Here is a 27,181-nt window from a genome sequence, read left to right as displayed (position 1 = left end):
TCATGCTGTTGACATCAAGGAATTAGAGCTAGGAAGGGCACGTGGGCTATGGCTGATGAACATCATCTAATGCTAGCACCGAGGACAGCAAATGGGCAGGGCCTCTGCTCCAGAAATAGAGGCAGATGCACAGCAAAGCTGTGTGTCATCTGCTGGTCATCTCTGCACGTACAGTGACTGAGAAGCAGGAGGCATCTCTTCCTTCCCCTCATCCTGAAGAGGTACAGCAGCTCTCCGGAGGTGTCTCAGCCTGCCTTGCTGGGAGAGGTGCCCACTGTGATAATGTGTTGTGGGAACAGTGCTGGTAAAAATAGCTGAGCTGTGAGTCATCCATCACACTTCTGTTTGTCTGCTCAGTATCCGTCTGCCACTTTCACACCGAAATTACTCATCCTAAATTAGTCTTTTAAAGAAATATCCTGTCCTTTAAGAACTGCCAGCTCAGGGTGGGAGGAGAGCTGCTGATTTCTTTGTCAATCCAAGGTAACCTGGTGAAATCATATCATCTTTGGAAGTACTTCTGTGAAAAGAGCTCCAAAGCAGTGATGCGTGTGTGGCTCTGCCAGCAGAGGCTGGCTGCCCTCTGCTGTTCCTGCGTCAGCATGAGCATGCTTTTGGAAACCCAGTTTTTGAATTTGGTGTGGTTTGGGGACTCTTTTTTCCTAACTGCCTCCTTTCTTTTATGTAGTCCCTAGAAGAAGTGTGTGACCTGTTGCATGCAGCGCCATTCCAAAACATCCTGCCGAGAGTTCACGTCAAAGGTATGGAGTGAAAACAGCCAGTTTGGGCAGTGCTTTCTGCTTCTTTCCAGGCTGTTCCTTTGTCTCATCTCCTCCGTTTCTCACTGCCAGAGCAGCTGATCTGTTCTGCTCAGAGAAATCCCATCAGCTGAAAGTCTTGGGGAATATTTTCAGGCTCTTGCATCTCTGTGCATAAAATGAACCATTTTGTTAGGCCATTCTAAACAGCATTTCCTACTTGTCAGTGGCAAGGAGATGCCACGTGCTTTTTTCTTAAGCCTTTACTATACACAAACTGCCACCCTCGCTATAACCCACCTTCTACAGTCAGGCAATTTAGTTGGTTAGTACAAGTGGGAGTATTATGCTGCTGCTAAGTATGTTAGCAGCAGCATAATAGAGCCTTACTTTCTCTTGTGGATCTAGTAATGAATTACACGTATTCCACTATTAACACTTAGCATTTTTTGTTTGGTCGTACCAATCTACAATTTAAAATACATATTTTTTCTAAAAGCACACTGAAGGTTGACGTGACGATTTGAAATTGAAATGGCCTATAAAATAAAGATGTATTCAGCTTTCTACTGCACTGAGCAAAGATGAATTGTCTGCTATCAATTAAATGAATCAGATGAATCGATGCTCCTTTTATTTTTCTTTCAGAGGGTGAAAGGCTTGATGCTAAAATGAAGAGGCTGGAATCAAAATATGCTCCCTTACACTTGGTCCCTCTCATTGAAAGACTGGGAACACCACAGGTGATCTTGCTCTCGTTTCTGTCTGAGGCAGTTCAGGGCATTTCTGGGCACTCAGAAGTCTGTTCTTTGGCACAACGCAGACAGCTGGCTCAGGAACCCAGCGTGCACACCCAGCTTGTTCACATAACAGCATTGTATTAGATCCGTGGATTTGGTAGAGTTGTTATAGCCCAGAAGTTTCACATATTTGAGATGGGTGGAGGTGACAGGTACATTGCTACGTAATACACACTCAGCGTACAGGCCAGGTTGTGAGCTGCTAATGCAAATTCCACACAGTGTGATCCATTTTAATGTATGTAGTTTTATGAAAACCATTTCTTCCTCTTTCAGCCAGTACGTTAGAAAGCCACTGAAAATGAGTGGTTGCTTGAGCTGAGTTCTCCGCTCGAGCTGATGACCATGGAGGAGATTCTTTCTCCACTGCCTTTGTAGCTTCCTGCATTGTTTTTGTCACTGTGGGGGCACAGCAGCTCCCTGTACAGGTTTACAGGCTGTTGAGGTGTGAACTGTGGAAGTGTAGAGCAGAGTGCTCTGAAGCAAAGCCTTCACACTGCTTCTTGTTGTAATGCTCAGTGGTGTGCTGCAGAAGAGAGCAGTCAGTGTGATGGTGCAAGTGGGGCAAGAGCTGAGTTGGTATTGCCATTTTTTGGCTTTATCTGAGTCTGTTTCTGCCGTCTTTGAAGCTTTCTCACATCTAGCAACTGCAGCAGCTACAGCCTGTGCTAGCAGCAGGCCACTGAACACTCTTCTTGCTTTCTGCCTCCATCGATGCAGGCAAAAAACTCTTAAAGCTTCCTTGGGACAGGTTCAGAAGTAGCACTACTGCACTAGCATTGCTCACTGTGGCAGTGAACCACATTTACTAGAAAAGGCACCTACGTTTTTCATGGAAATGAACTCTGACTTCACTTCAAGGTCAGGAGAAACTTCTAGAATAGACAAGTGAAACTAAATAAATGGTTGTTTTTTTTAAAGCTCCCATTACATGTTTTCCAGTTGGCATGCTCCAAAGCAGAGTGCGGTATAGGGAAGTGCAGCGTTTGTGTGCGCAGTGCTGTGTGATTAGCTCAGGGTGGTACTTTTCTAGAAGTCAGACTGGAAGAAAGTCTATAAACGGATTGCTTTGTGTGACTGGGATTTTGCACTTTCTGTTCTCAGCAAATAGCAATCGCAAGGGAAGGGGACTTGCTGACCAAGGAACGCCTCTGCTGCGGCCTGTCCATGTTTGAGGTCATCCTGACGAGGATCCGATCCTTCCTGGACGATCCCATCTGGCGTGGGCCCCTACCCAGCAATGGGGTGATGCATGTGGACGAGTGCGTAGAATTCCACCGCCTCTGGAGTGCGATGCAGTTCGTCTACTGCATCCCCGTGGGAACGCACGAGTTCACTGTGGAGTACGTATGGGCACTGGGGGGGCCACGATGCACCAAAGAGAGGGGTTTGTTCATGGGTCTGCTTGCTGCAAAACCAAGGGAAGTGCTGTGATGGCTGGGAGGGGCTCATAACGTACGAACACAAGAGATGGTTGTATCTTTAAAGAAAATGACCCTCTATTTGAAGTATTGACAGTGCAGAACGGATGATCCCATGACAGGCAGGCCCTGGCACATGTTGTTCGGCGGTAGTCTTACCATTGCAGAAGCTGAATGTAAATAAAACAGCTGGACATGTGTGTGCACATAGTGAGCAAGTATTTTCTCATCTGACTCCTCTTTGCAAGGACACAGGCATTTGAAAGTTAACATGTTAATACGGTTCTAGGCTTGCTAACTCAGGCATATCCTTATTTTGAAAAGCTGCTGCTGTCGCGTGCTTTTCACTGTCCAGCTATGGGGGAAATGACAGGACGTTTGCTTCCCTTCCTGTCTGCTGCCCAAAGCAGAATAACAGTGCTGAATTCCCCCTTTGTTTTCTTTGAAAATGAGATGCAATGCTGCTAGAGCTGAAGGGGGGAGTACATGTCCTTGAAGTAACTAACTCTAAGTTGTAGGAAAGCATTCATTTGCATCACTTGTGGTAACCTGGAATATCAGATTGATTCACTAGATTTTATAGTATTTTTTTAGATGAACGTCTGGCATATTCTAGAGTTATGTAATATGTATTTTCGTATAATGGCTGATTGCTACACGTTTTGGGTAGCTGTGTTTGAAGGCTCTTTGCACCCTCATTTCTGTTTCAGGCAGTGCTTTGGAGATGGCCTGCACTGGGCTGGCTGCATGATCATTGTGCTCCTGGGACAGCAGCGTCGCTTTGACGTGTTGGATTTCTGCTACCACCTGCTGAAAGTTCAAAAGCATGATGGCAAAGACGAGGTCATAAAGAATGTGGTATGTCGAAAACATCTGTTCTTTATTCACTATAACAAACCAGCAAAAAAAAATAAATCAGAGCTGTTTGTATTCAGGTGCAGAGCAATGTACTGATCACTTTTTGGAATGAAATGCTGAAAAGGAGAGTACAAAAGATTAGATGCCTGAATACTGTAATTACTTAGCTGTATAGGATTTTCTGAACGCTGCTCATCTCCTTGCACTTTGATTATGATTACAAGAAGGCAGTTGTAAATTGCTCTTTCTGTACAAAAAGCTGCATCGACTGAAAGCAGAACACAGCTTGGATCTCTTCATTGCATTTGTCGCGATGGGGAAACACGTAACATTGCTGGGAGGTGACGTCGCAGCCTTTGGTGCTTTTCATCTCCAGAGCTAATTATTGCTCTTTGGTATTTCTGCAGCCTTTGAAGAAAATGGTTGAAAGAATTCGCAAGTTCCAGATTCTGAATGATGAAATAATCGCTATTCTGGACAAGTATTTGAAGTCCGGAGATGGAGAGAGCACACCCGTGGAACACGTGCGCTGCTTCCAGCCGCCCATTCATCAGTCCCTTGCCAGCAACTAGATCTCCTACTAGGATATTTTTTGCACCTATTTAGGCTAAAAGTGTGAGAAAGGAGAACAAAACACCGACAGCTTGAAGAAATCCTTTTCTCTGCCTTTTTCAGTGGCACTGGGTGGTGCGCTGTCTTCTTCGGTCTCCAAAGCGCAGTAACTGTATACAATCCATACTTATTTTTCTAGACTAAAATTTTATATACTTGGATTAAAAGCCTGCAGCTGTAGAGGGTTTGTTCTTGAAATCTGCATTCCTTTACTGAGGTGGCCATCTTAGACCAGACTGCAATAAACTTTTCCCCTAAGCTATCAATATAACAGCTGTGGAGAGTAAGAAACTGGGTTCTGTAGAAAGATTTAGAAACTGATTCCTAATTAATTGTATTAGAGCATTAATTGCTTAATTAGCCTTTATTAAAAAAAACCCACAATGACGAACTCTATAGTGCTTTGTGACTAATTAAATTTTTAGTTGCTTGTTCTTTCTCTGCACAGAAAGACTCTCTGTGATCAGTAACTATGGCAGTGAAGGCTAACTTGGGGGGCTGCTCTACAGGTACTGAACATGGAGGTGACTGCTTGATAGTATTCCTGATATTTTGAAGTGGCAGCACTTTAACTGATTAGAGCAGGATCTCTTATGTTTTCCTAGTAAGCACTTCTTCCCCAGCTCGTATTGTGGTTGGAGATACAAACCCATGTACCCAACTACATGTTTCTCCTTAAGGAAGGAGGAAGAAAATGAGCTACAATTCCTCAACACAACAGAGGGTAGAGATTTGCCAGGCGCACTGCAAATAACTTTACTCTGATGCAGGTTTTCCCAGACTGTCTGTGATTGAGAGCCACTGTTCTGGCACGCAGGCACACATGGCTGCTGTGGCACGTGGGAGATGCTCGTGCTTTGTTACACTAGCTTGATTCAAGCATTTCTATTAGAATAAGAAATGTTTCTTAAGGAAAACTGCTATTTCTTCACAGCAGAGGACCAAGACAACTTCTAGTCAATCACACATTCCCCTCTGCTTCAGGCTTCATTAAAGAACTGAAGAAACTGCTTAATTTGCTGAGATCGTTACTGGTTCAGAGCTAAGTCTCACATACCTGGGGCTTCAGCTTGACACTGTGCTGCATAAACATTTAAGTAATACAGCCTGGTTTTTAGTTTTAAGAACTCTGTGAAAATAACTAATTGTAGTGCAGTTAAAGTAAATTATAATGAATGCTCACTAGTTAACTAGCTGCATTAGCTGACCTGATCTCTGACATATTAGAAGCACTAGCATTAGTACACATTTCAGGAGAACATCTTCCCTTTGAGGAGTATGCTTAAGAGAATTTCAGAGGTTGGACCTATGTTAGTTTCTTGTTTTCAACGTCCTCCGAGTCTAACAAAGCTTTAGGTAAGCAGTACTTTCAAAGGATTACTGCTGCTTGGTTGTAGCTTTTCTCTGCCCCAGGCTGGGAATATACATATATGTAATTTGTTATTCAGAAGTCATTCGGGGTGTAAGTACAAAGGAGTCAGGCCCACTGCAATCTGTTTACCACCAATGCAGAAACAAAGCCATTTATTTTGGATAAAATTGTCATTAGTGCAATACATCTTGAAACAGAAGAGTGAAATGAAAGTATTTACGTAACTTGAGCAACAACACCAACTACGGTCTGAGGTCATTTTAGTATTTTTGTAAAGTAAAAATAAGGCAAATGAAAACCCCCTTCGGTGTCTGTGATCCAAACTAATCGAACTTAAAGATTGTCTACCCACACTGTTAAGAAGTACATGAGGTTCCAGACAAGCTCAGACATTTTCACAGCAGGAAAAAAAGTCATCCAGAGTTATGGAATTGTTCTTCTCTTATTTAAGAAATAATAGATGTTTTCAGAAGGTTGACAGACTTCCATTTCTCCTGCCTGAGAGACTCTCCGTGGATTGTATTTCACTCACACAGGTAGAGCTTTCTTCGTTGTGATCAAAGCAGTCATACGTGCTCAGCAAAGACCCGTTTGCTGCTCTCTCATCTTTCCGCAAGGAAACGGGCAAATTTGCTAGGGTGAAGTTAACATCTTTGAAGGCATGCAATAAAAAGATCCCCACGATGATAGTAAGGAAGCCACTGAAGGTGCCAATGATATCATCAGCCGCCATGTGCTGCCATTCCTTGAACAGGATAGCAGAGCAAGTTAAAACAGATGTCGTAAAGATTACGTAGTAGATTGGAGTCACTATCGAAGTGTTGAATATGTCCAGGGCCCTGTTCAAATAGTTGATCTGCGTGCTCACACAGACAATAAGGCTCAGCAGCAGAATCCAAGACAAGGGACGTTTCAGCACTGGTTTTCCTGCAAAAAGTTCCTTTATAGCAATGCCCAGGCCTTTTACACAGGAGACGGATAATGCTCCGATCACAGAGCAGATCGTTATGTACACAAGAATGTTGGTCTGCCCGTGGCGAGGTCCCACCACAACTATTAGAATTAAAGACACAATGACAACAAGTGTTGCAAAGACCACAAAACCTGGGTTTGGGGAAAAAAGAAAGACATCTTGTTATTTGTGTATACCATCCAACATCTTAGGGGTACCAAGAAAACACACATTAACAAGGCGATAGGCTCAGCTTAAACAGGAAAGATCAGCAAGGTTCTCATTACTCCACAAAACACTGAAGTTAAAATCATTCCAGAGTGACCTTGCTAAAATAACAAAACTTTCTGCTTAGAGTAAGCACACCTCTTTCTGTATTAACTACTCAGAGATCAAGCCAGCATTTTTCTTACCTGGATCACGTAGTTTGTTGGACATTTCATCTGAAGTTTCTACTTCTTCCTCTTGTGGAGCATGAATTACCATCACGGTTGATCCAAGTATACTTAGCAAACACCCTATTTTTCCGTGTAGATTAAGTTTTTCATTTAAAAAGAAGGATGACAAAATGGCACTAAGGAAAAGAATAAAGAAACATGCAATTAGTAATATTTATTTGCTCATCCACTTATATGTACAGTCAAAACAGCTTTAAGTTACATACATAATGTGCACTCTTTGGTGAGCAGGAACACTATTCATGTCCATAGATTACTTGTGTCAATCCCACCGATTGATTAGGCTTTTATTTAACATAGTGCCATAGCTGACTTTCAATCAGGATACTTGCTGCAGGCAGAACTAGCTTCTAGGATTTGGCAGCTTCTTCAGAAGCATAAAAAGTGCTGCCTCCTCTGAACTCTGTACGTAGGCACTTGTAAAACTCATGTTTAAAAGAGCAAAATCTCAAATTAGGAATGTGTAGAGCACAGTAGTATTTTCAACATGCTTTTAGAATGGAGAGGGCAATAGTTTTTCTCAGTCTGAGGTGCAGACTGCCAGAACATTTTACAACAGTCCCTTCAAATTTGGAGAAACTTGAAGTTACTTCTGACATTTACATTCACTCTTAATTTACAGTTAAGAACAAACCACATTTATTACAGCATATCTCAGGCACTTACAGATAATTAGCTTCACTCTCTGAAATCACATTGCTTTCTGTTAGCATTTCTTACCTTACGAGAACACTGAGAGCTCCTAGAGGAGTCACTAATGTAGCTGGTGCAAAAGCATAGGCAGCAAAGTTAGCTACTTCGCCCGCTCCCACTGCAGAGTAGTAATGACAATAAAAAAAGTTAGGGTGTCTTATGCAACAAATGTATGAATCCATGCAAATCTTCCTGCAGACGTGAACGTGCAGTAGGGGGAACAAAGGAAAAATGTAATGGTGCCGCTGGGCTAACAGTTCCAGCAGAACACAAAACCTCCATTACTACTGTTAACACAAAACAGGCTGGGGGACGACAACAGGCACTAAAATTAATTCTGCCAAATTAGAAGAGGTGCTTTACTTTGGTGGCCACGTTGCATCTCCGCAGCCTGCTAACTGGAGTCGACACCTATCTGCAGTGCCAGGCTACAAGGCAAAACACAGGCTATAGCATACATTAAGCTGTAGTTGCTGTGATTACACACAGGAAGTTCAGAGTCTAAGCACTGAGAAGTAAAGAAGACAGACACCATCCCCAAGTTTACTTACTTGAAAGAAGTCCAGCCCACCACAGCCACTCCTTGAGGTACGCATGACCACCTTGACCTGAAAGAACGTTTGTTACTCCATTAATAACACACAGAAACAAACAGCCCTGTCACTAATAATGCTGCCAAAACATTTTTGTATGCTCTTAAAAACATGGGCATCCTTTTGATATCTTTTTAACATGGTCTCCTGAGCTAGAGGGATAGAAATCATTGTCAAGCTCTGACGTGCAGATGCTTCCTGCAGCCCACTTTGAACACTGGCTATTTTATTTCCTTTTTATTAGAAATGGCAGTAATGACCATATTGGCTTTACAAGAAAAACAGTTCTTTCTCCTCACTGTAACAACACAAAAAGCCAAGTTACACGTCTCAGAAAACACTGTGGAAATCAGGCATGGCTTAGGCAATCACATGCACCTATGTGAAATGTAGTCACACTTCCCCATTCCGAACCAGGGTCAAAATCAACCATCTTTCAGAAGCAGAGAGGTCAGGTAATGAATTCAAAATATTCAGATTCAACTTTGTGAACAATCTAAGGATTCTGTAACCACCCGCATGCTCATTGCATGCTGCTCTCAAACCAATATTCTATCACAGCTCTGACGTAGTGTAACCATCCCTCATATTCTTTCAGCTATTGAGGTGGGGGGAAGCAGCTTCTAAAATCTTTAAGACCTTAAGTTGGATCCCTCCCTGCTACAGGCAGAACTCAGATTTGGTTGCTACTAGATATTGCAAACATGAGCCTCATTTACCAAACACAGAGTCAGCCATGAGGCCAAGGAAGAATCTAGGTAATGCTGGTCAGAATGTTGATTGTTCCAATCAATATATTGACAGAACGATGAAAAAAATCAATTCCCAAAATGGGAACAGCTCTACTGAAAGTGATTTAATATTGTTAAATTCAGTTCAACAAAATAAAGCTGAAAAATGTATACAAGTGTCCATCAGAATGGCTTTCTGTGTTGCTAATATATTAATCCATAATTAGAACTGAGCACTCTTTAGAACGTTCCTGGCTTTAAAAAGGCAACGACGACAGAAAACCACTTTCAGCAGCTCCAGATAACAGACACCACCACAGCATACTATTACACGTGACTGAGTTTTCTAAAACAACCATCTGACAAATGTGGTTAACGTTCTAAATTCACCCTCTTAGAGCACAGATGTAGTTAAGAGTGATGGTTCCAAGTTCAATTTGCAAAATGAATCCAAACCTTAACTGTGCTAAGGAATAGTTTAAGAAGTGTCCCTGCAGGGCACTGTATGCAAATCAACCAGCATGTGTCACATGCTGAGTTAGGTGCATTTGACACCAGAGGGGAAAAAGCATGACAACACTCTGGATGTTTTAGGGTTCGTACACCTGAAAGTGCACAAATCAGTAATCTATTAAGCAGTAAAACTGGATTGTCATCGGGTTTCTTAAACATGCATTTACCTGCTCTCATGGAGCCCTTCCTTGCTAATCGGAGAAGACCTTTCTTTTTCAGGATGAAACTCCCTCCAATGAAAATGCTGGAGCTTATAGCCAACACCAGCCCAATGCAGAAGTCATATCTCCCACGAGCTTGGCTCATCTCGTAAACTGCTGGGGACTGTCACATTGATCAACGGACAGCAGAGCTTCTGTTACTCAACACAAGATGATGCAATACTGAAACCTGAGCAGAACAAACGCATCATTAAAATGGTAGAAACGTGTAACACACAGAGAATTCCTCAGCAGCTCGTGTGGCTGGTTCTTCCTGAGCATGGCCTACGGGAAAAAAAGCAGCACGCGTAAGCTTGACTCACGGATGAGTGACTAATGACTGCACAAGGGCATCTGACCCAGAATATAAAAACTGAAACCACAAAACAGAAAAGCTTCCCAGGAAAGAAAGCAAAGGAAAACTTTTACATTACGAGATTTATTTGCCTTAAGTACACACAGCTACGACCTGCACACCACTTAACTGGCAACACCAAATAATTACTTACATTAAAATTAGTTTGTCAGAGAGCTTGAGAACAGCTGCAGCATCTCTTCCATGTAAACTCACTAGAAAAGTGAAAGAAGAGCAGAACACGCGTTAAATCGTACAGCAATCTGCCCTACACAAATGGATGTAAGCGCAAGCACTTAGAAACATGGAACAAGAAAGGGCCTCAGCGTTTGCTGATGCACTGTACAAAGAACTTCCCACACCTGTATGAAGCATTTTTCAGCTCAGGCACAGTAACTGTGAGCTCACTGAAACAGTTGGGAACAGTTGCTGAAAAGCACCCACCCAACCTAAGGCTTAGTTATGTAAGATCTTCAGTAACAGCTCAGCAGAAAGTACCAACTAGGCTAGACACAGAGGTTTTACACAGCCATCCTCCAGCTAAATAAGAAAATCCATTTCAGAACACCCTTTCTCCTGTTACATACTGCAACGAGGATATCCTGGATTTCATCTAATATGTAAGATTTAAATTTAAGATATCTGTATAAATCCTTTCCAAATGAAAATAAAGCCAAACAAAGAACAAAACCCAACCTAAAGTCCTTTAGAGAAGATTAACATCTCCGTATTATGAAGGGAAATGGAAACTATTTTTAGGCTTTTATTTTAGGGCCGCTGGTTATTACGAACGTTCGTTCTCAGAACTGGCCAAAAGGAAGAAAGCACCTATAGATAAAAGTAGCTTTGATTCCTGGGAACACCAATCACAAAATTTGCATTTATTTCCCTAAGCAATCATCATCCAGATTATCACAAGCACTGCACGTTCTGCACACTGCATTAACAAGCTTTTGTCTTAAGAGGGAAAGGGGACAAAGAACAGGAGAGAATCAAATGTTTCAATTTAGGTGCTCACTAAAGTCTTGGAATTCAGATTCTACCTCTGAGAGACAGCAGCAGCGTCCCCTTGCAGGAGCACAATGCCAGCATCAGGGCAGTGCAATGCCAAGCACCCAGGCTCTTGCAGAGATGGACGTACCAACACAAGCCTTAGACTTGATAAAAGAACACCTCAGCCTGCCAGGCAAGCTCACAGCTCTGATTCCTGCAGTTGTTTCTTCAGAATTAATGTTTTCTTCCAATACCACCTTTCCCTTTATGCTCTTGCTGCCAACTTTCATCAATTCACTACACTCTTAAGAAAGCCCAGCAGAGAACTACAGGTAGGTTAACATTAGAAGTGAACACAGCTCCTCCTGTTTATATCCTGATAGGCTGTGAAAAAGCAAAGGAGAACAATCTCATTTAATAAACACTCAACACAGCACTATACAAAATGCTACAAGATCAGTAGTTCAAAAATCTCAAGCCCTCCTTCATTACCCTTGCAGAAATTTTAGTATCTTATTTTGTAGGAAAAAAAACACACACCCAAACTGTGAAGATCTGCTTTAATAAACAAGAAAAAAAAAACAACAAAAAGCCTTAAGTGCATTTGTGCATGATTCAGAGACCTACTTAATAAAACTCCAACAAAAGTCATGAGTGAGAGAGCCAGACCAGAAGAAGACACCTCACTAACAGCACCAAACATTCCCCTGGCTCTGAATTCAGAAGGCCTGCCGAACCCTAAAGAATACAGGCATTTTTTAATGCAATTGAAGACGTTTGGAGACTCTCATGACAGTTTTCTCTGCTGTCTTTTCTGGCAGCCATAAACCACACAAGTTAAGGAATCAAGCTAAGAGCGTTCTGATCCAGCAGGTGTAAAATGCAGTGCTGGTACAGTATTGTCACGGTGTTATTCATGACAGTGACCCAAGGGAAACCGAGAAGGGAGAGAGGAGAGAAAAAGAAACTGCGTCAGTGGCCGCATGGCCGCCCGAGCAGAGCTGCGCTCCGGGGGGGAGGGGGAAACAGCAGGAAGAGATGGGTCTACAAGGAAACAACGGCACGATCTGAGAAGGAACGGTAACTTTACTAAATATAATAAAATTGAACAATTGAGAGAGAGATAAAATTTCCAAACCAAAAGCCGTGAGCTTATGTCAAGGAGGAATTGCAGGGGAAGCACACGTGCTGAACCTCCACGGCAGCCCAGAGCAACGCGCCCCGGCAGAGCCCTGCCTGGCATCCGGTGCGGAGCTCCGCCCCTCTGCTGCTCCCCCAGCATTAACTCCTTCACTGCTGCGTGGTGCTCTGATGTGGAATACCGGCATCAAAACCACAAAACCACAACATTCCACCCCTTATTCCACGTCATCACATCATGCTTGACACACATCTATACATAACCAAAACAGTACTAACATAAGTTACATAGAAACATATATATACACATATACATGTAATTACAGACTGCATTCCCCCAATATCAAATTCCCTTGTGGGACACACTGGACGTCCCCATTTTTATCCATTACCCACCAGGTGCACCCAGGTCCCTGCGCTAAAACAGTTCCACGGAGGGGTTTGCCATTTCCAAAGGCTGGAAGGACCCACACCGCTTTTCCCAACATGCTCCTCACATGTACCACAGGGACCTTATCTCCCTCTACGGTCTGTAGGGAGCTGGACTGTGTAGGACCCTCTCGGTTGACTGATCCCCTACTGTTGACCAACCAGGTGGCTTCTGCCAGATGCTTCTCCCAGTGCTTAAATGTCCCGCCACCCATTGCTCTCAACGTGGTTTTTAACAACCCGTTGTAGCGCTCGATCTTACCAGCAGCTGGTGCATGATAGGGGAAATGGTAGAACCATTCAATGCCGTGTTCTTTGGCCCAGATATTCACAAGAGAATTTTTGAAATGAGTCCCATTATCGGACTCAATTCTCTCTGGAGTGCCATGTCGCCATAGGACTTGTCTCTCGAGCCCTAAGATGGTGTTTTGGGCGGTAGCATGGGGTACCGCGTATGTTTCAAGCCACCCAGTGGTCGCCTCCATCATGGTGAGCACATAACGCTTACCACTATGAGATCATGGCAAGGTGATATAATCAACCTGCCACGCCTCCCCATATTTATACTTTTCCCATCACCCTTCCTGCCAGAGGGGTTTCATCCTCTTGGCCTGTTTAATTATGGCACGTGTCACAGTCATGGATAACCTGTGCAACGGCATCCATAGTTAAGTCCACCCCTCGGTCTCTAGCCCACTTATAGGTCGCATCCCTTCCTTGATGGCCTGAGGTCTCATGGGCCCACCGAGCTAAAAATAGCTCTCCTTTGTTCTGCCAGTCCAAGTCGATCTGAGACACCTCAATTTTGGCAGCTCGATCTACCTGATGGTTATTTTTCTGCTCTTCAGTAGCTCGATTCTTGGGCACATGAGCATCTACATGGCGCACCTTGACACCCAACCTTTTTGTTCGGGCAGCAATGTCTTTCCACAGTTCAGCAGCCCAAATAGGTTTACCCTTCCGTTGCCAGTTGTCCTGTTCCCACTGCTGCAACCACCCCCATAAAGCATTTGCTACCATCCAAGAGTCAGTATAAAGATATAGCATGGGCCACCTCTCCCGTTCAGCCACATCTAAGGCCAGCTGGACAGCCTTTACCTCTGCAAATTGGCTTGACTCTCCTTCTCCTTCGGTGGCCTCTGCAACTCATCGTGTGGGGCTCCACACAGCAGCCTTCCATCTGCGATGCTTCCCAACGATACGACACGATCCATCAGTGAAAAGGGCATACGTCTTTTCATTCTCTGGTAGTTCGTTATATGGTGGGGCCTCTTTAGCACATGGTATCTCTTCTGATGGGGATGTTCCAAATTTCTTCCCCATCCGAGCTCGCTGTGTAATCAGTGCAATCCACTTACTCCAGGTGGCATCGGTAGCATGATGGGTGGGGGGAACCTTTCCTTTGAACATCCAATTCAGCACTGGCAGTCGAGGTGCCAGGAGGAGCTGTGTCTCAGCACCAATTACTTCAGAGGCAGCCCGAGCCCCCTCGTATGCTGCCAAAATCTCCTTCTCAGTTGGAGTGTAGTACTCCTCTGAACCCCTGTACGCTCTGCTCCAAAATCCAAGGGGTCGGCCTTGGGTCTCCCCAGAGGCTCTTTGCCACAGACTCCAAGTGGGACCTTTCTCTCCAACAGCAGTATAGAGGATGTTTTTCACATCCTGTCCCAACCGTACTGGCCCCAGGGCCACAGGACCGGCTATCTCCTGCTTAATTTGCTCAAAGGCCTGCCGCTGTTCAGGACCCCATGCAAAATTATTCTTTTTCCGAGTCACTTGATAGGGGGGGCTTACTATGAGGCTGTAGTTTGGGATGTGCATCCTCCAAAAACCTACTACACCCAGAAAAGACTGTGTCTCTTTCTTGCTAGTGGGTGGTGACATACTGGTGATTTTGTCAATCACATCTCCTGGAATGTGACGACGTCCATCTTGCCATTTTACTCCCAGGAACTGAATTTCTTGGGCAGGTCCCTTCACTTTGTTCCGTTTAATAGCAAAACCAGCACCCAGAAGAATTTGGATTATTCGCTCTCCTTTTTCAAAAACTTCCTCTGCTGTATCACCCCACACAACAATGTCATCAATGTACTGGAGGTGCTCAGGTGCCCCACCCTGTTCCAGTGTGGTTTGAATCAGCCCATGGCAGATGGTTGGGCTGTGTTTCCACCCCTGGGGCAAACGGTTCCAGGTGTACTGAACGCCCCTCCAGGTGAAAGCAAACTGTGGTCTGCACTCTGTGGCCAAAGGAATAGAAAAGAATGCATTGGCAATGTCAATAATGGCATACCACTTGGCTGCTTTTGACTCCAGTTCATATCGCAGCTCCAACATATCTGGCACAGCAGCACTCAGTGGGGGTGTGACTTCATTCAGGCCACAGTAATCTACTGTCAGCCTCCATTCTCCACTGGCTTTACGCACCGGCCATATGGGGCTGTTAAAAGGTGAGTGAGTTTTGCTGATCACTCCCTGGCTCTCTAGCTGACGGATCAAGTTATGAATGGGGAGCAAGGAATCCCTGTTGGTGCGGTACTGCCGTCTGTGGACTGTTTTTGTAGCAATTGGTACCTGCTGCTCTTTCAGTACCCCCACAACAGATGGATCTTCTGACAGGCCAGGTAAAATAGACAGCTGCTGAATGTTGTCTGCATCTACAGCAGCTATTCCAAAAGCTCATCGGTATCCCTTGGGATCCTTCTGAGATAGTCAATACCGAGTATGCATGGAGCCCCCTGTCCAGTCACTATAGGATGCTTCTGCCAGGTTTTACCGGTGAGGCTTATTTCTGCCTCCAACACAGACAGTTCCTGAGAACCCCCAGTCACTCCAGAAATATGAATCAATTCTGTCCCTTTATAACTCGAGGGCATTAAGAGTGCACTGTGCACCAGTGTCCACCAGTGCCTTATATCTTTGTGGCTCTAATGTGCCAGGCCATCTAATCCACACAGTCCAATACACTCTATTATCCCTTTCCCTCCCCTGGCTGAGGGCAGGGCCCCTCTATTGGTTACCTGCATGACGGGAGCAATTTCATTGGTGGCTGATCTCTGCTGTAGTTCTCTCACCCGTGCTCGCAGTGCAGGAATGGGTTTTTTATGCCACTTCCTCACGTCCTCTCCGTTTTCTCGTAAGAAGCTCCACATGGCCACGCGTGACATGATGTTACTGCTGTCATTTGCTCGTGCAGAGAGGCGGTTGCCTTTGGTGACCGAGACTTTCAACAGTTTGATCAATTGCTTCATCAGATTCTTTGGGTCATGCTCGTCTTCATCAGGTGTTTCCAATACTGACACAGGTTCATCCCTATTCATCAGTAATGACAGTTCGCCCAGTATAGTTTTCTTTATCTCACCTACTTCTTCTGCTACTACAGCTGCAATGGAAGCATGTGATGGTGGAAACTGTTGTTCAAAGTTTTGGAGTGTAATAGTCAATTCATAAACTGGGAGTCTTCTGTCTTGACCCTTGAATCTATGGAACATTGCTACCAGTGTACTTGCGTACCGCTCTGGTGCTGTTTTCGAGAGCTTACGATATACATCAGGTGTACACCTTACTCTATCAGGATCACGGTCCTGGTGTGGATTGTTAGGGACGAAATTGGGATCATACAGCATCTCTACTACGGCTGTTTCTCTCAAAAATTGGATGCCTTTCTCCACGGTGTTCCATCTTTCCACCTTAGGCTCCAGATCATCTTTGTAAGGATATCTATCCTTTACAGCCACTAGTACTCGTTCCCAGAGGGTAGCGACTCCATTCAGACATCTGCCAATTCCTCTGTCGATAGCTGGGTCTCGAGCAATGCTTCCCAGTTGGCGGGCTTCGCTGCCGTCTAGGGACACGCTGCTGGCACCGTTGTCCCAACACCGCAGCAACCAGGTGACAATAGATTCACCCGAGCGCCGTACAAACTCCTTTCTTGAACCTTGTATTTCAGTCATCTTTAGGGGCCGACGAGTAGTGGTAACAGTGACTCCATCATCATCGCTGTCTTCTCCATGTCTCCCACTTTTCTTAGTGGCCTTTCTAGGTGGTGGTGGTGGTGGTGCTGAGGAGGGCCCCTCGCCTGGATCTTCCTCTTTTTTCTCTGCTTCTTCTTTCCATTCTAGGCGCAAGGACGGCCGTGTCCATTTCTGGCCTTCCACAGGGGTAACCGACACTGATGCTGGTGCTTCCTGTGATTGGTCAGGTCTAACTTCGAGGTTTTCATTTTTGCTTTGGACCTTGGTTTGGAAACCATTTCTCTCCAGAATATCAATTATAGCTCGATAAGCACAAGCCAGACCCCAAACAATACATTCCTTCTCAGATCGTCCTGAGTCACATGACTCCTTACCTAAACACTCACTGAATTTCTCAGGATCCCACAGGTGCTCAAGATCAAAACTGCATAACACCGGGGGTCCCCACGCTTCTAATTTCTTTCCTAATTTTTTCCACCTTCCCTGCCATTCAACACTCTCTGGTTTTGAGGAATGCTTCCTCCACATGATGTAAATTACTGTTGCAGAGAGTGAATGCAGGAAAACAGATAACACAGTTGCCAGGCTGACATCCTGAATATAGGTAAAGACCTGAAAAGAGTAACTGGAAACCAATCCAAATGCTGCATAATCTGTCACGTTAGCCAGGGTGTTTAGGCAGGAGGTATGTAACCCCCTCAGCACACTAAAGTAGCTGTATGCATACATTACTCCAGTGCTGAACATGAGGAGCTTAAAAAGACTCCAGCATGCTATAAGGTACATGAAAAACCTTAGTCCACTTAGCACCAGATTTACAATGGAGTACAAATACTGCACTGCCCACATTCTCCACCAATAATTGTCACGGTGTTATCCGTGACAGTGACGCAAGGGAAACCGAGAAGGGAGAGAGGAGAGAAAAAGAAACCGCGTCAGTGGCCGCGTGGCCGCCCGAGCAGAGCCGCGCTCCGGGAGGGGGAGGGGGAAACGGCGGGAAGAGATGGGTCGACAAGAAAACAACGGCACGATCTGAGAAGGAACGGTAACTTTACTAAATATAATAAAATTGAACAATTAAGAGAGAGATACAATTTCCAAACCAAAAGCCGTGAGCTTACGTAAAGGAGAAAACTGCAGGGGAAGCACTCGTGCTGAACCTCCACGGCAGCCCAGAGCAACGCGCCCCGGCAGAGCCCTGCCTGGCATCCGGTGCGGAGCTCCGCCCCTCCCCTCTGCTGCTCCCACAGCATTAACTCCTTCACTGCTGCGTGGTGCTCTGATGTGGAATACCGGCATCAAAAGCACAAAACCACAACAAGAATCACTCAGGATGCTCATGCTGAGCTTTCCTATGCTACCATAGCACTTCCAACAAATGCCACTCTAGTTATATTACCAATGAGAGCACTTGGCCAGTGTAGCTTTCTATTAAAACAGAACTCAAACTGACAAAATCACCTTTTTTTCCTCCACCCCTCTCAGCTTGCACAGCTTTATCTACACAAAAATAGTTCTGCCATAAGCAAAGAGCATGTCAGTTCCATCCTGGCATCTTCTACCCACTGCATTTCAGAGGCAAGGGATGAAGCACACGCTGGTTTCCTCTGGTGGAAGAACATGACTGCAAGAGAAAGAGAAAGCCTGTGAGATAACAGGTAACTTTCTCAACTCAGAATTAAAAATGCCCTAGTTTTGCAGCGCAGCATCCTTAGTATCCCTACTTTTCTTCAAGTCTGTAAGATATGAAAAGCATTTTGGTTCCCTGTCAGCTGCTTTATTCGCCTTGATTCTAATTTCAATTACTTCTTCACATAAATTACTGCTGTTTTTTTCCTAAGCTTCGCCACCCTCACAGACGTGGCCAGTCCAATTCCAGCTTGGATTAGTGCTATATTTCCACAGGCAGTTCCTATCGACACCCACCTTTGCTGGCCGTTTCTGCAACAGGGTTGTGGTGAACCCAGCTCCTTGCTGAAGAGACGTGTCTCACCAGGAGGGAAGCAAGGCTGGTGGTGGTTTCAGTTGGACTTAGCAGAGTTCTGCAAAGATTCTTTAATTGAATTCACAACTGATTTTAACACTGAGAATATCTTGTTCATTACCAACTGTTTCATGGAAAAATAATAGTTTGTTTCTCCAGTTCTGGAGATTTCAAGTTTTGAGGAGACTGCCTTATCAACACATCCCAGCAGCTCTTTTGTGAGAGGCTGACGTGGCGTAGGCGTTGCCAGGGCAATGGCGGGGGATTTAAAACGGTCAGAACCCGGAAGTAACACTCTCCTCGTGATCAACTGCTTTGAAATCGGCACAGCCGGAGCTGCAGCGGCTGATTGAGGTACAGGGCGGGTTTTCGGGAGGTTCCAGTCTCTCGGGAACAGAGTGAGAGCGGCCAGTCCCGTAGGCTGTTCTTGTGAGATGTTAACGAGGCGTTAACAAGAAGTAGGCGTTGCCAGGGTTTCAGCACCCTCGCCCACACCCCTCAGCTGAATAGGGCTCAGGGAGGGCAGCGAAGTGTCATTACCCACTGTTTGTTTGTGTTTATTTTATATATTTTTTCAAATTATTATTATTTATTTATTTTTAAGTTATTACAATTCATATCTATATATATCATTATTCTAAACTATTTTTTATTTATTTACTTTCAATTTCATTTATTTGTTTTTATTCTTTTTTGTGCCACGGTCTCTACTAGACAGAGGGCTTGCCTTAAGAAGGCTGTGGCAACCCAGACAGAAGGTCTGCCTAGAAGTGTGGCTACACAGGTCTCTGGTTGCAAGGAGTGCCAGAGCCTGCTACTACTAGATGAGGGTGCTAAGCAGTTCTCCTGTGCAAGGTGTGAGCAGGTGGAAGATCTTCTTAGCATGGTGGTTGAACTGAAGGAGGAGGTTGAGAGACTGAGAGCCATCAGGGACTGTGAGCGGGAGATTGACTGTTGGAGTAGCTCCCTAGAGCGCCAGAGAGAAAGGCAGCGGGGAGATCCCCCGCAGTTGGTGGTGGACTCCCTGACCTGTCCCCGTAGGGCAGAAGGGGGATATCTGAGGGATAGGGAGGGCTGGCAGAGAGTCCCTGCTCGGTACCGTGGGCAATATCCCCCTCTGCCTCCCCAGTGCCCCCAGATACCCCTAAGCAGTAGATTTGCAGCATTGGATGTTGAAGAAGTGATAAGGGGTGAAGTGCAGGAAGATTCCCACAGGAGGTCACCAATGGCAAGGCAGTCACCTCCGTGCATTGAGACTGCTGCTACTAAGAAAGAAAGGAAGGTGATCGTAGTGGGTGGCTCCCTTCTAAAGGGAACTGAGGGCCCCATTTGCAGACCAGACCCAAACCGCAGGGAAGTGTGCTGTCTCCCTGGGGCCCGGATCAGGGACATTGCTAGAAGACTCCCGGATTTGATACGCCCCACCGACTACTACCTGTTACTCGTAGTTCAGGCAGACTGCAATGAAATATCTCAGAGAAGTCTGCTAACTATGAAAAGAGATTTCAGGGGATTAGGGCGATTAGTTCAAGGGGTGGGAGCACAAGTGGTGTTTGCTTCCATACCTTCTGGGGTGGTGAATGACACAGAATGGGCTGGGAAAACACAGGTGATGAATAATTGGCTGAGGGGTCTGGATAACTGGTGAGGGGTCTGGAGCACAAGTCTTATGAGGAGCGGCTGAGGGAGCTGGGATTGTTTAGTCTGGAGAAGAGGAGGCTCAGAGGAGACCTTATGGCACTCTACCACTTCCTGAAGGGGGGTTGTGGTGAGGAGGGGGTGGGCCTCTTCTCCCTGATAAATAATGACAGGACGAGAGGGAATGGCCACAAGTTGCGCCGGGGAAGATTTAGATTAGACCTGAGGAAACATTTTTTTTCTGAAAGAGTGGTCAGGCACTGGAATGGCCTGCCTAGGGAGGTGGTTGAGGCACCGTCCCTAGCGCTGTTCAAGAAGCATTTAGATGAGGTGCTAAGGGATTTGATTTAGTAGTTGGGTAGGGATGGTGATAGGAGGATGGTTGGACTAGATGATCTTGTAGGTCCTTTCCAACCTTATGAACCTATGAACACGCTGCAACACATGAAATGTCAGGGAGAACCACCTATTTACAACCTGCCCGTGGCTCATCTGAGTCATAACTCCCATCGCACAACAGCATAATGACAGACAGCACGAGGAATGTACTGAGGCTGGGGGCCAGCAGGCAGGGAGAGACAGAATGATCTTTCTGAATCGCTTGCTGACCAAGGCAGGCTCGGCTCAGCCACCAAGTCTGTTTGCTTCTTTTTAAGGTGTGACTGGGAAATATCATAAGTGGCAAACAAAGCTGCTGACAAGAAACAGATTCCCTAGCCTAAAATACAGGAAAACATTTCTTTTTCCTCTTTGCTCAAAAGTCCTTCCCTCTCCACAGCCAGCACATGCTACAGAGCTTAGAAGATGTTAAATATTTATTGTAACAAATGAGCTAAATGTTCAGAAACATTACAAGTGATTTTGTGAGAAGAAATAATATTTTACATTTAAAAGCAGATAAGCTTTAAAGTGTGTATGTAAGTACGAGGGAGTTACCAGCCAAAGAAAATTAATTATCACCTCTAATAGCTGTACTTCATACAAAAGCAATAATTACAGTCAGTAAAAGTTAACACGGTGGATTGTTCTAACTGTGCCTACTTGGCCACCAGCCCTCAAGAGCTAAGTAGACTGTCTATTCTCTGAGAAACAGCCTAAATACACACTAAAATCTTCAAATGCTAAAATCCTGGATTTCCTCTCTAAAAGCAGACTCAAACTGTGAATGGGATAATATCACTAAGCTAAGGCAAACCTTAACAGGCCATTTACTTCATCCATCTGCTCAAGTACAGCATATCACTTAACACTGCTCCTTACTACAGGCAATTCAAACACTCTTCTCCAAGGAACGTATTTGTGAATGGAATTCAGGAACACCACAGGCATGCTTCAATGCTCTGATGCTGTTAGGAACTCTCTCATTATCTAATGATCTTCATCTAGATCTTTCCTTTGACTGACAAAACCCATTACGAATGTCCACTCGTTGGAACAAAGTACAATTCCCTCTGTCTCTGCAAGTCAGGTGCTTGCTGCCGCCTTCTGAGGTCTTTCTCAGCAGGCCATGCTTTTTTTCTCAAGTGCAACTCCTGAAGCTGTGCACCATATTTCAGCTGAGATATTACCACTACCACAACACAGTGGAAGTCTCTTTCCACTCAACCCAAAATGAGTGGTTTTCTTCACACTTCCTGCGCTGTTGGCTTCAACTTCTCCAACAGCAGAACCTCCAAACTCTTTTCTTCAGAACTACTGTTCTCTGAACTGCATTTGTTTAGCCAGTTCCACTGGCTGGGTGCAATAGCTTTCACTCATTCTAGAAAAGCATTTCCTTTTCCAGAAATGTTTCCTGAAAATATTTATCAGCACTTATACACTGGGAACCCTTCCCTGCTCAATGCCATTAATTACCACTCCGTCATTTTGGCCACATCACCAATGCTACATGACTCACCAGAAGGATTTTAATACAACAGGCCTGTTTTGATACAACATTACTAAGAGTTACTCCAGGTACAGCTGCTCACAACCTTCTGAATTTTTCTGCCATATTTTCAATTCTGCTTATCTGTAAGAGCTCCACGAGAAGTTCTGTGCTTTTAACCTTAAAATAAGGCACCTGCTTAATGCTGTCCCATTCCCAAAACTCTCTGTGGAAGAAGAGTGGGTTCAAGCAATCAAAGCATATAACAAGTATACACTGACTACTACATGCTCCCTTCTTCCCTTCCAGAAGCATGAATTCACAGGAACCAGAAACATCCCCTAATAGCACAAGTATTCAGTAATGTGCCCTTTAAAGGCTTGTCACATACATACCAATTTGTTCCAAAATCCAGAGGCATTCGCTTCTTAAAGAATTCAGCTACAAAACCCCCATGTCCATAACTTAATGCTAATCTCACTTCCACGCATGACACACAAAAGCACACACTGTCTCACCCATACTTCACAACGGGAGCTCACCGTTTTAATAACACCTGAATAACAAAGTAGTGTGGTTTTTCAGTTTGATATCCATATATATCTCATATCCCATATGATATCCCATATATATCCATATATATCTCATGTGAATCCTTACAGTCCTTTCACTTCAGCAATTGAAGAAATTCATTTGCTATCTAAGCCATTCCTTATGAGGGAACATGCTAAAAGTTCAACTGAAATACTACTTTCATCCCTCCGATCTGTTCACTAACTTAAGTTCAAAGGCACTTTTACTGCAAGAAAAACCAATATAAAGTTTTAAGTATTGGCTTCTGTACAGTGAGCTGTTAGAGGATGTTCATACACTTTCTGAGGGGTCCCCCAACTCTTAGGTTGGGGAAAAAAGTATGAACGCAGATATCCTCAGTAAGATTCCTTAAGTCTACAACATACAGCTAGAGACAGAGAACATAGAAAGGGCAGACGTAACACACCGTTAAGACTTTGAGTCTCCTTCTCCGGAGACATTCAAGACCCGCCTGGACACCTACCTGTGCAACCTGGGCTAGGGAGCTGCTTTGGCAGGGGGTTGGACTCCATGATCTCTAGAGGCCCCTTCCAACCCCTACAGTTCTGTGAATGTCTCTAGAGAAGGAGACTCCACAACCTCTACGTGCTTTACCTTAACATATTTCACAAAGATGTCATACATGTGTGCGTACGTAGCACGCTAAAGGCACAAGCGCTCAAAGCAAAAGACTCATCAGCAGTATCAAAAAGGCCATTTAAAACGATTTATTTTTGAATAGTGAGGAAACATACTCCTTTGACATGATATTAATAGAGAAAAAAAACAAAAGAGCATTCAATTTCAAGATACGTGGGGAGAAAAGAAGAAATCCATTCTTTTTCTACGCCCTATTCTTCCTGTTATTTATACTTACCCTCTTCTATATAAAGAACAACCTTCAACTGCAGGACCTTTGCTACAAGAGAGTAGTATTCATCAACTAAAAGATGACAGAGTGTGCTCTGTAGCTGCTACCCCACTGCCTGCTCTTCCCAGAGGTCTATCGACGTGAACCCAGCGTGAGGAGTCAATGACACAACCTCCCTCACCCCTGCTGCAACTATTTCGTTACCTCATCCTCAGCCGGCTGAGCAAAGTTCACTCAAGTTCCACCTTGAGCGCTTAAGACAAAATTTCAGCCAACCTCAAGAAACGGCGGGACTGAGATTCCACGCACACAAGCTACACCTTCACTGGACAGGAAAAAAAATCCCACAGCCTCGCTCCGACCTACAAAACGCAGCCCCAAACCTTCCTTCCCACCTCAGAGCGAAGCCCGGGCCGGGAAGCTGTGCAGGAGCACACCTAGCAGCCGGCCTTGCACCAAGCCACGGACGAACCGGTTCGGCTCCACGACGAACGCGGCCCTGCGAATACCCCGCCAGCCTCGCTCGCTCACGCACGCACATACCCACGCACGTAGCCACGGCTAAGCGCGTCCCGCCCGGGCCTGCCGGCTCCTCACGTCGGCACCGGGGCCCGCGGCTCGACCCCAGGCGGCCCCGCCCCTCAGACCGCCGCCCCTCCCCCCATTACCTGCGGTCGCCGCCGCTCACGCCCCCGTCGGGAGGGGCCCCGCGGCTGCTGCGCGAGGGGGAGGCCGGAGCGGGCGGGGGCCCGCGCTCCGCACCGCCATGAGGGGAGGGGACGGGAGGATGAGGACCGACGGCGGGGCAAGGCGGGCGTCTTCCCCGCTCTCGGCTGTCCCCGCCCCGCTGGTCCCGGCAGCGCCCGCCGGAAAGGGCGCGGCCCGCCGCCCCGGTCACGTGGTCCCATCCCCTGTCCTTCCCCCGGGGGCGCGCGGTGTGACGTCACAGTGGCGGCAGCTGAGGGGCGCGGAGTTCCCTGTCAGCCCGCGGGCAAAGCCTCCGCCCGGGTTGCGAGCGATCCGCCCCGGGCCGACTTCTTCGGTCAACTTTCTTTTTTTTTAATTTTAAATAAAGAGCCTCTTCATGCGTTACAGACTGTTTCACAAGAAACGTGTTTCCTCACAGCCACACATCGTTCCTTCCAGAATCCCCGTTCCCCCCCTCCCTTGCACTTTTTTTTTTTTTTTTTAAGCCCTTACTGGAAAACTTAAAACCCACATGCAGTAAAGGGGAAATAAAACAAAACGCCGTTTTCAAGGCTTGCTTGATCGTTAGGATTTATTAACCCCTTTAAGCCAGATCCCACACTCTTCGTGCACACTTTCCGACCCAAACGACTTGGATCTCATGTGGTTAGATGTGATTCTCCTCAGTTTGTAGCTCTGAAATGCAGCTATACTGAGGCTCAGAGTGCCCTTCAAGTTCTTCCAGAACTGACACCTTCCAAAGCTGCTGACACGCCCAAAACGTCCACGATTGCTCCACCTGAGAGCTGTGACTTTTCAATTCACACTGACCCATTGGTCACGTCTCTTAGTGACAACACCTTCTTTTGCCAGAATTTCTTGGGACATTACCACAGCCCGCACAGGCTGCTGCCTCATTTTTGTAAAACCTGGAAACAAAAACACAGAAGCAATCTAGGCTTACCCTCGCATGATCCCTCTTCTTACACATCATCTATACCACAAATGCCCCTCACTCAGTCGCTTTAATCCATGCAATTTCCAGGACACTCAAAGCGATAATTTTTAGGACTATTTTATGTCCTAGGGCAACATTCTATCCTCAGGCTTGAAATTAGACTATTAGTTGCGACATTAACTTTGCCCACATCAAGTAGCTTTTATGTATGTACGTGTACAAACATCTCTATAATATTGCATATTGCAGCTATTCTCTAAGCACTATGCAGTAGGAGGCTGGCTTTTCTGTGTTTTACAAGATACCAGAACTGTGGAGTCTTTGAAGTTCAACATCAATTTAAACTCTTCTTGATATTTTTTTCAGTTGTTACTCCTTCACACAGAACACGACGTTTTTGAGTGCTCTCAGCTCATCACAAATCATCCCAGCCTTATTTCGCTGCCAGGGGTTGTGCTTAACAGGAAATAATCAAAGTGTCTCTGGATAATTTACAACAGCAAGAGACACCAGACGTGTTTTCAGAGTATCTGGAAACAACCCTGAAACAAAGAACAATGGTCAGCTTCCTACCCTCTTCATCCATTGTTTCAGTCCCACTCCACATTCTTCCTACTTGGTGAATCTCACATCAGAGGTCTGATAGTGTAAATTATTTTGCAAGGCTATGAGCAGAACTTTTCAGGGCTTAATATCTACTGTGTATATAAACATCCCTCAAGGTTTAAGGACAAAGAGCAAGGCTTCAACCCACACAACCCTGGGAAACATTAACAGGTTGGTAGGTTTGTATTGCATATGAGCTAGCTGACTCTTGTGCAATAATTTCCAACTCCATACAAACAGTGAAAGGATTGCGATAAAAAGCTACCTACCCAGAGCTGCTGTATGGCAGCCCTTGGCAGAATATCACCTGCTGGCGGGGTTTTAAAGCATCCCACTAGGGTGCTAAATTCAGCGCTGTCTGTAGATGGCAGAAAACTGATGAGGAAATCAGGCAGCTGTAACGGCCTCTGGTGGCCGCGTCCCTGCTGTATTTAACCAAGACAGCTGAGCAGAACAAAGGATCTATGTCCGTGAGTCTGCTCCTACCAGGGCTGCACTCCCCGATGCGACTTAATAAGCTCTGCTTAAGATCTCAGAAATAAGAACAAAACAAAACAAAACAAAAAAAACACGTCAGAAAAAAAACCCAGCATTTTTTCCCTCCCCTCCACCACCTCTTGGTAAATAAAAAGAAAATGGCACTATCAGATTTTCGTCTTTTTAACACCCTCTTCATGTGAGATGTAGGGGTGAGAGACATACACTCATGGCTGGTTCTGTCACAGACTTCAGTGCAGTGGTATACTCATTTACTTAAAAAATAAAAAAAATGGGACGGGGGGTGGGCAATAAAAAGTGGAAAATAAGAGATGCTGCATACAGAAAGGAAACCTCTAGTTTCCTGGTCTTCTCATCTTGGTACATTGCATTAATATCAGCAATGTCTTCAAAAATAAGATTCCAACCACATACCTTACACAGAATCCTTGCCAATCTCTTCCACTGCATGCATATTTTATACTTGAGAGGAGCCACTTTGCTTGTTTTAAAATATCTTTTAACTCTGATCAGCAATATTACTGGTGTATTCCCTAAGACACAAGCTTAAAGTCTGAAACAGCAGCTCATCAAAATTCCACCCTTTGAAAAACGTCATGACTGAAGTCGTGAAAGCCAGCACCTAGTACAAGCTGCTATTAGCTTGCTGG

General features: G+C 45.2%; 2 protein-coding genes across 4 annotated transcripts in view; one reads left to right on the top strand and one right to left on the bottom strand.

Moving 5' to 3' along the window:
* The window catches only part of CYFIP1 (cytoplasmic FMR1 interacting protein 1), a 59,528-nt gene extending 54,692 nt beyond the window's left edge, over positions 1-4,836 (top strand). For both annotated transcript variants that reach the window (XM_065741229.1, XM_065741228.1), the window contains exons 27-31: positions 689-761; positions 1,407-1,501; positions 2,663-2,901; positions 3,690-3,837; positions 4,245-4,836. In XM_065741229.1, coding sequence (XP_065597301.1) covers positions 689-761; positions 1,407-1,501; positions 2,663-2,901; positions 3,690-3,837; positions 4,245-4,409 — 720 coding nt within the window. In that variant the 3' untranslated portion in view covers positions 4,410-4,836. The remainder of the gene's footprint in view (positions 1-688; positions 762-1,406; positions 1,502-2,662; positions 2,902-3,689; positions 3,838-4,244) is intronic.
* Positions 4,837-5,956: 1,120 nt separating this feature from the next.
* NIPA2 (NIPA magnesium transporter 2) lies at positions 5,957-24,627 on the bottom strand. 2 transcript variants are annotated; one of them, XM_065741236.1, is made up of 7 exons: positions 24,451-24,627; positions 10,471-10,531; positions 9,929-10,151; positions 8,476-8,532; positions 7,952-8,042; positions 7,187-7,347; positions 5,957-6,925 (listed from the first exon to the last, which is right to left on the bottom strand). In XM_065741236.1, the coding sequence occupies exons 3-7, from the start codon at positions 10,065-10,067 to the stop codon at positions 6,288-6,290; spliced, it is 1,086 nt and encodes a 361-aa protein (XP_065597308.1). In that variant the 5' UTR covers positions 10,068-10,151; positions 10,471-10,531; positions 24,451-24,627; the 3' UTR covers positions 5,957-6,287. The 2 variants fall into 2 exon arrangements, with proteins under 2 accessions (XP_065597308.1, XP_065597306.1); XM_065741234.1 differs by lacking the exon at positions 24,451-24,627 and adding an exon at positions 22,734-22,778.
* Positions 24,628-27,181: the final 2,554 nt, after the last annotated feature.

Source organism: Cyrtonyx montezumae, unplaced genomic scaffold (assembly GCF_038088225.1).
Source record: "Cyrtonyx montezumae isolate F1298 unplaced genomic scaffold, pur_monq_1.0 scaffold_3, whole genome shotgun sequence".
NCBI lineage: Eukaryota > Metazoa > Chordata > Aves > Galliformes > Odontophoridae > Cyrtonyx > Cyrtonyx montezumae.
The sequence above is the reverse complement of the archived record's forward strand: the minus strand, read 5'-3'. Positions and strand labels throughout refer to the sequence as shown.

Coding starts and splice junctions, on each gene's coding strand:
- NIPA2 (XM_065741236.1), bottom strand. CDS start 10,067: ATGAGCCAAGCTCGTGGGAGATATGACTTCTGCATTGGGCTGGTGTTG. Junction 8,533..9,928: donor GAAGGGCTCCATGAGAGCAG/GTAAATGCATGT, acceptor ACGTTCTTTCAG/GTCAAGGTGGTCATGCGTAC. Junction 8,043..8,475: donor GTGGGCTGGACTTCTTTCAA/GTAAGTAAACTT, acceptor ACTACTCTGCAG/TGGGAGCGGGCGAAGTAGCT.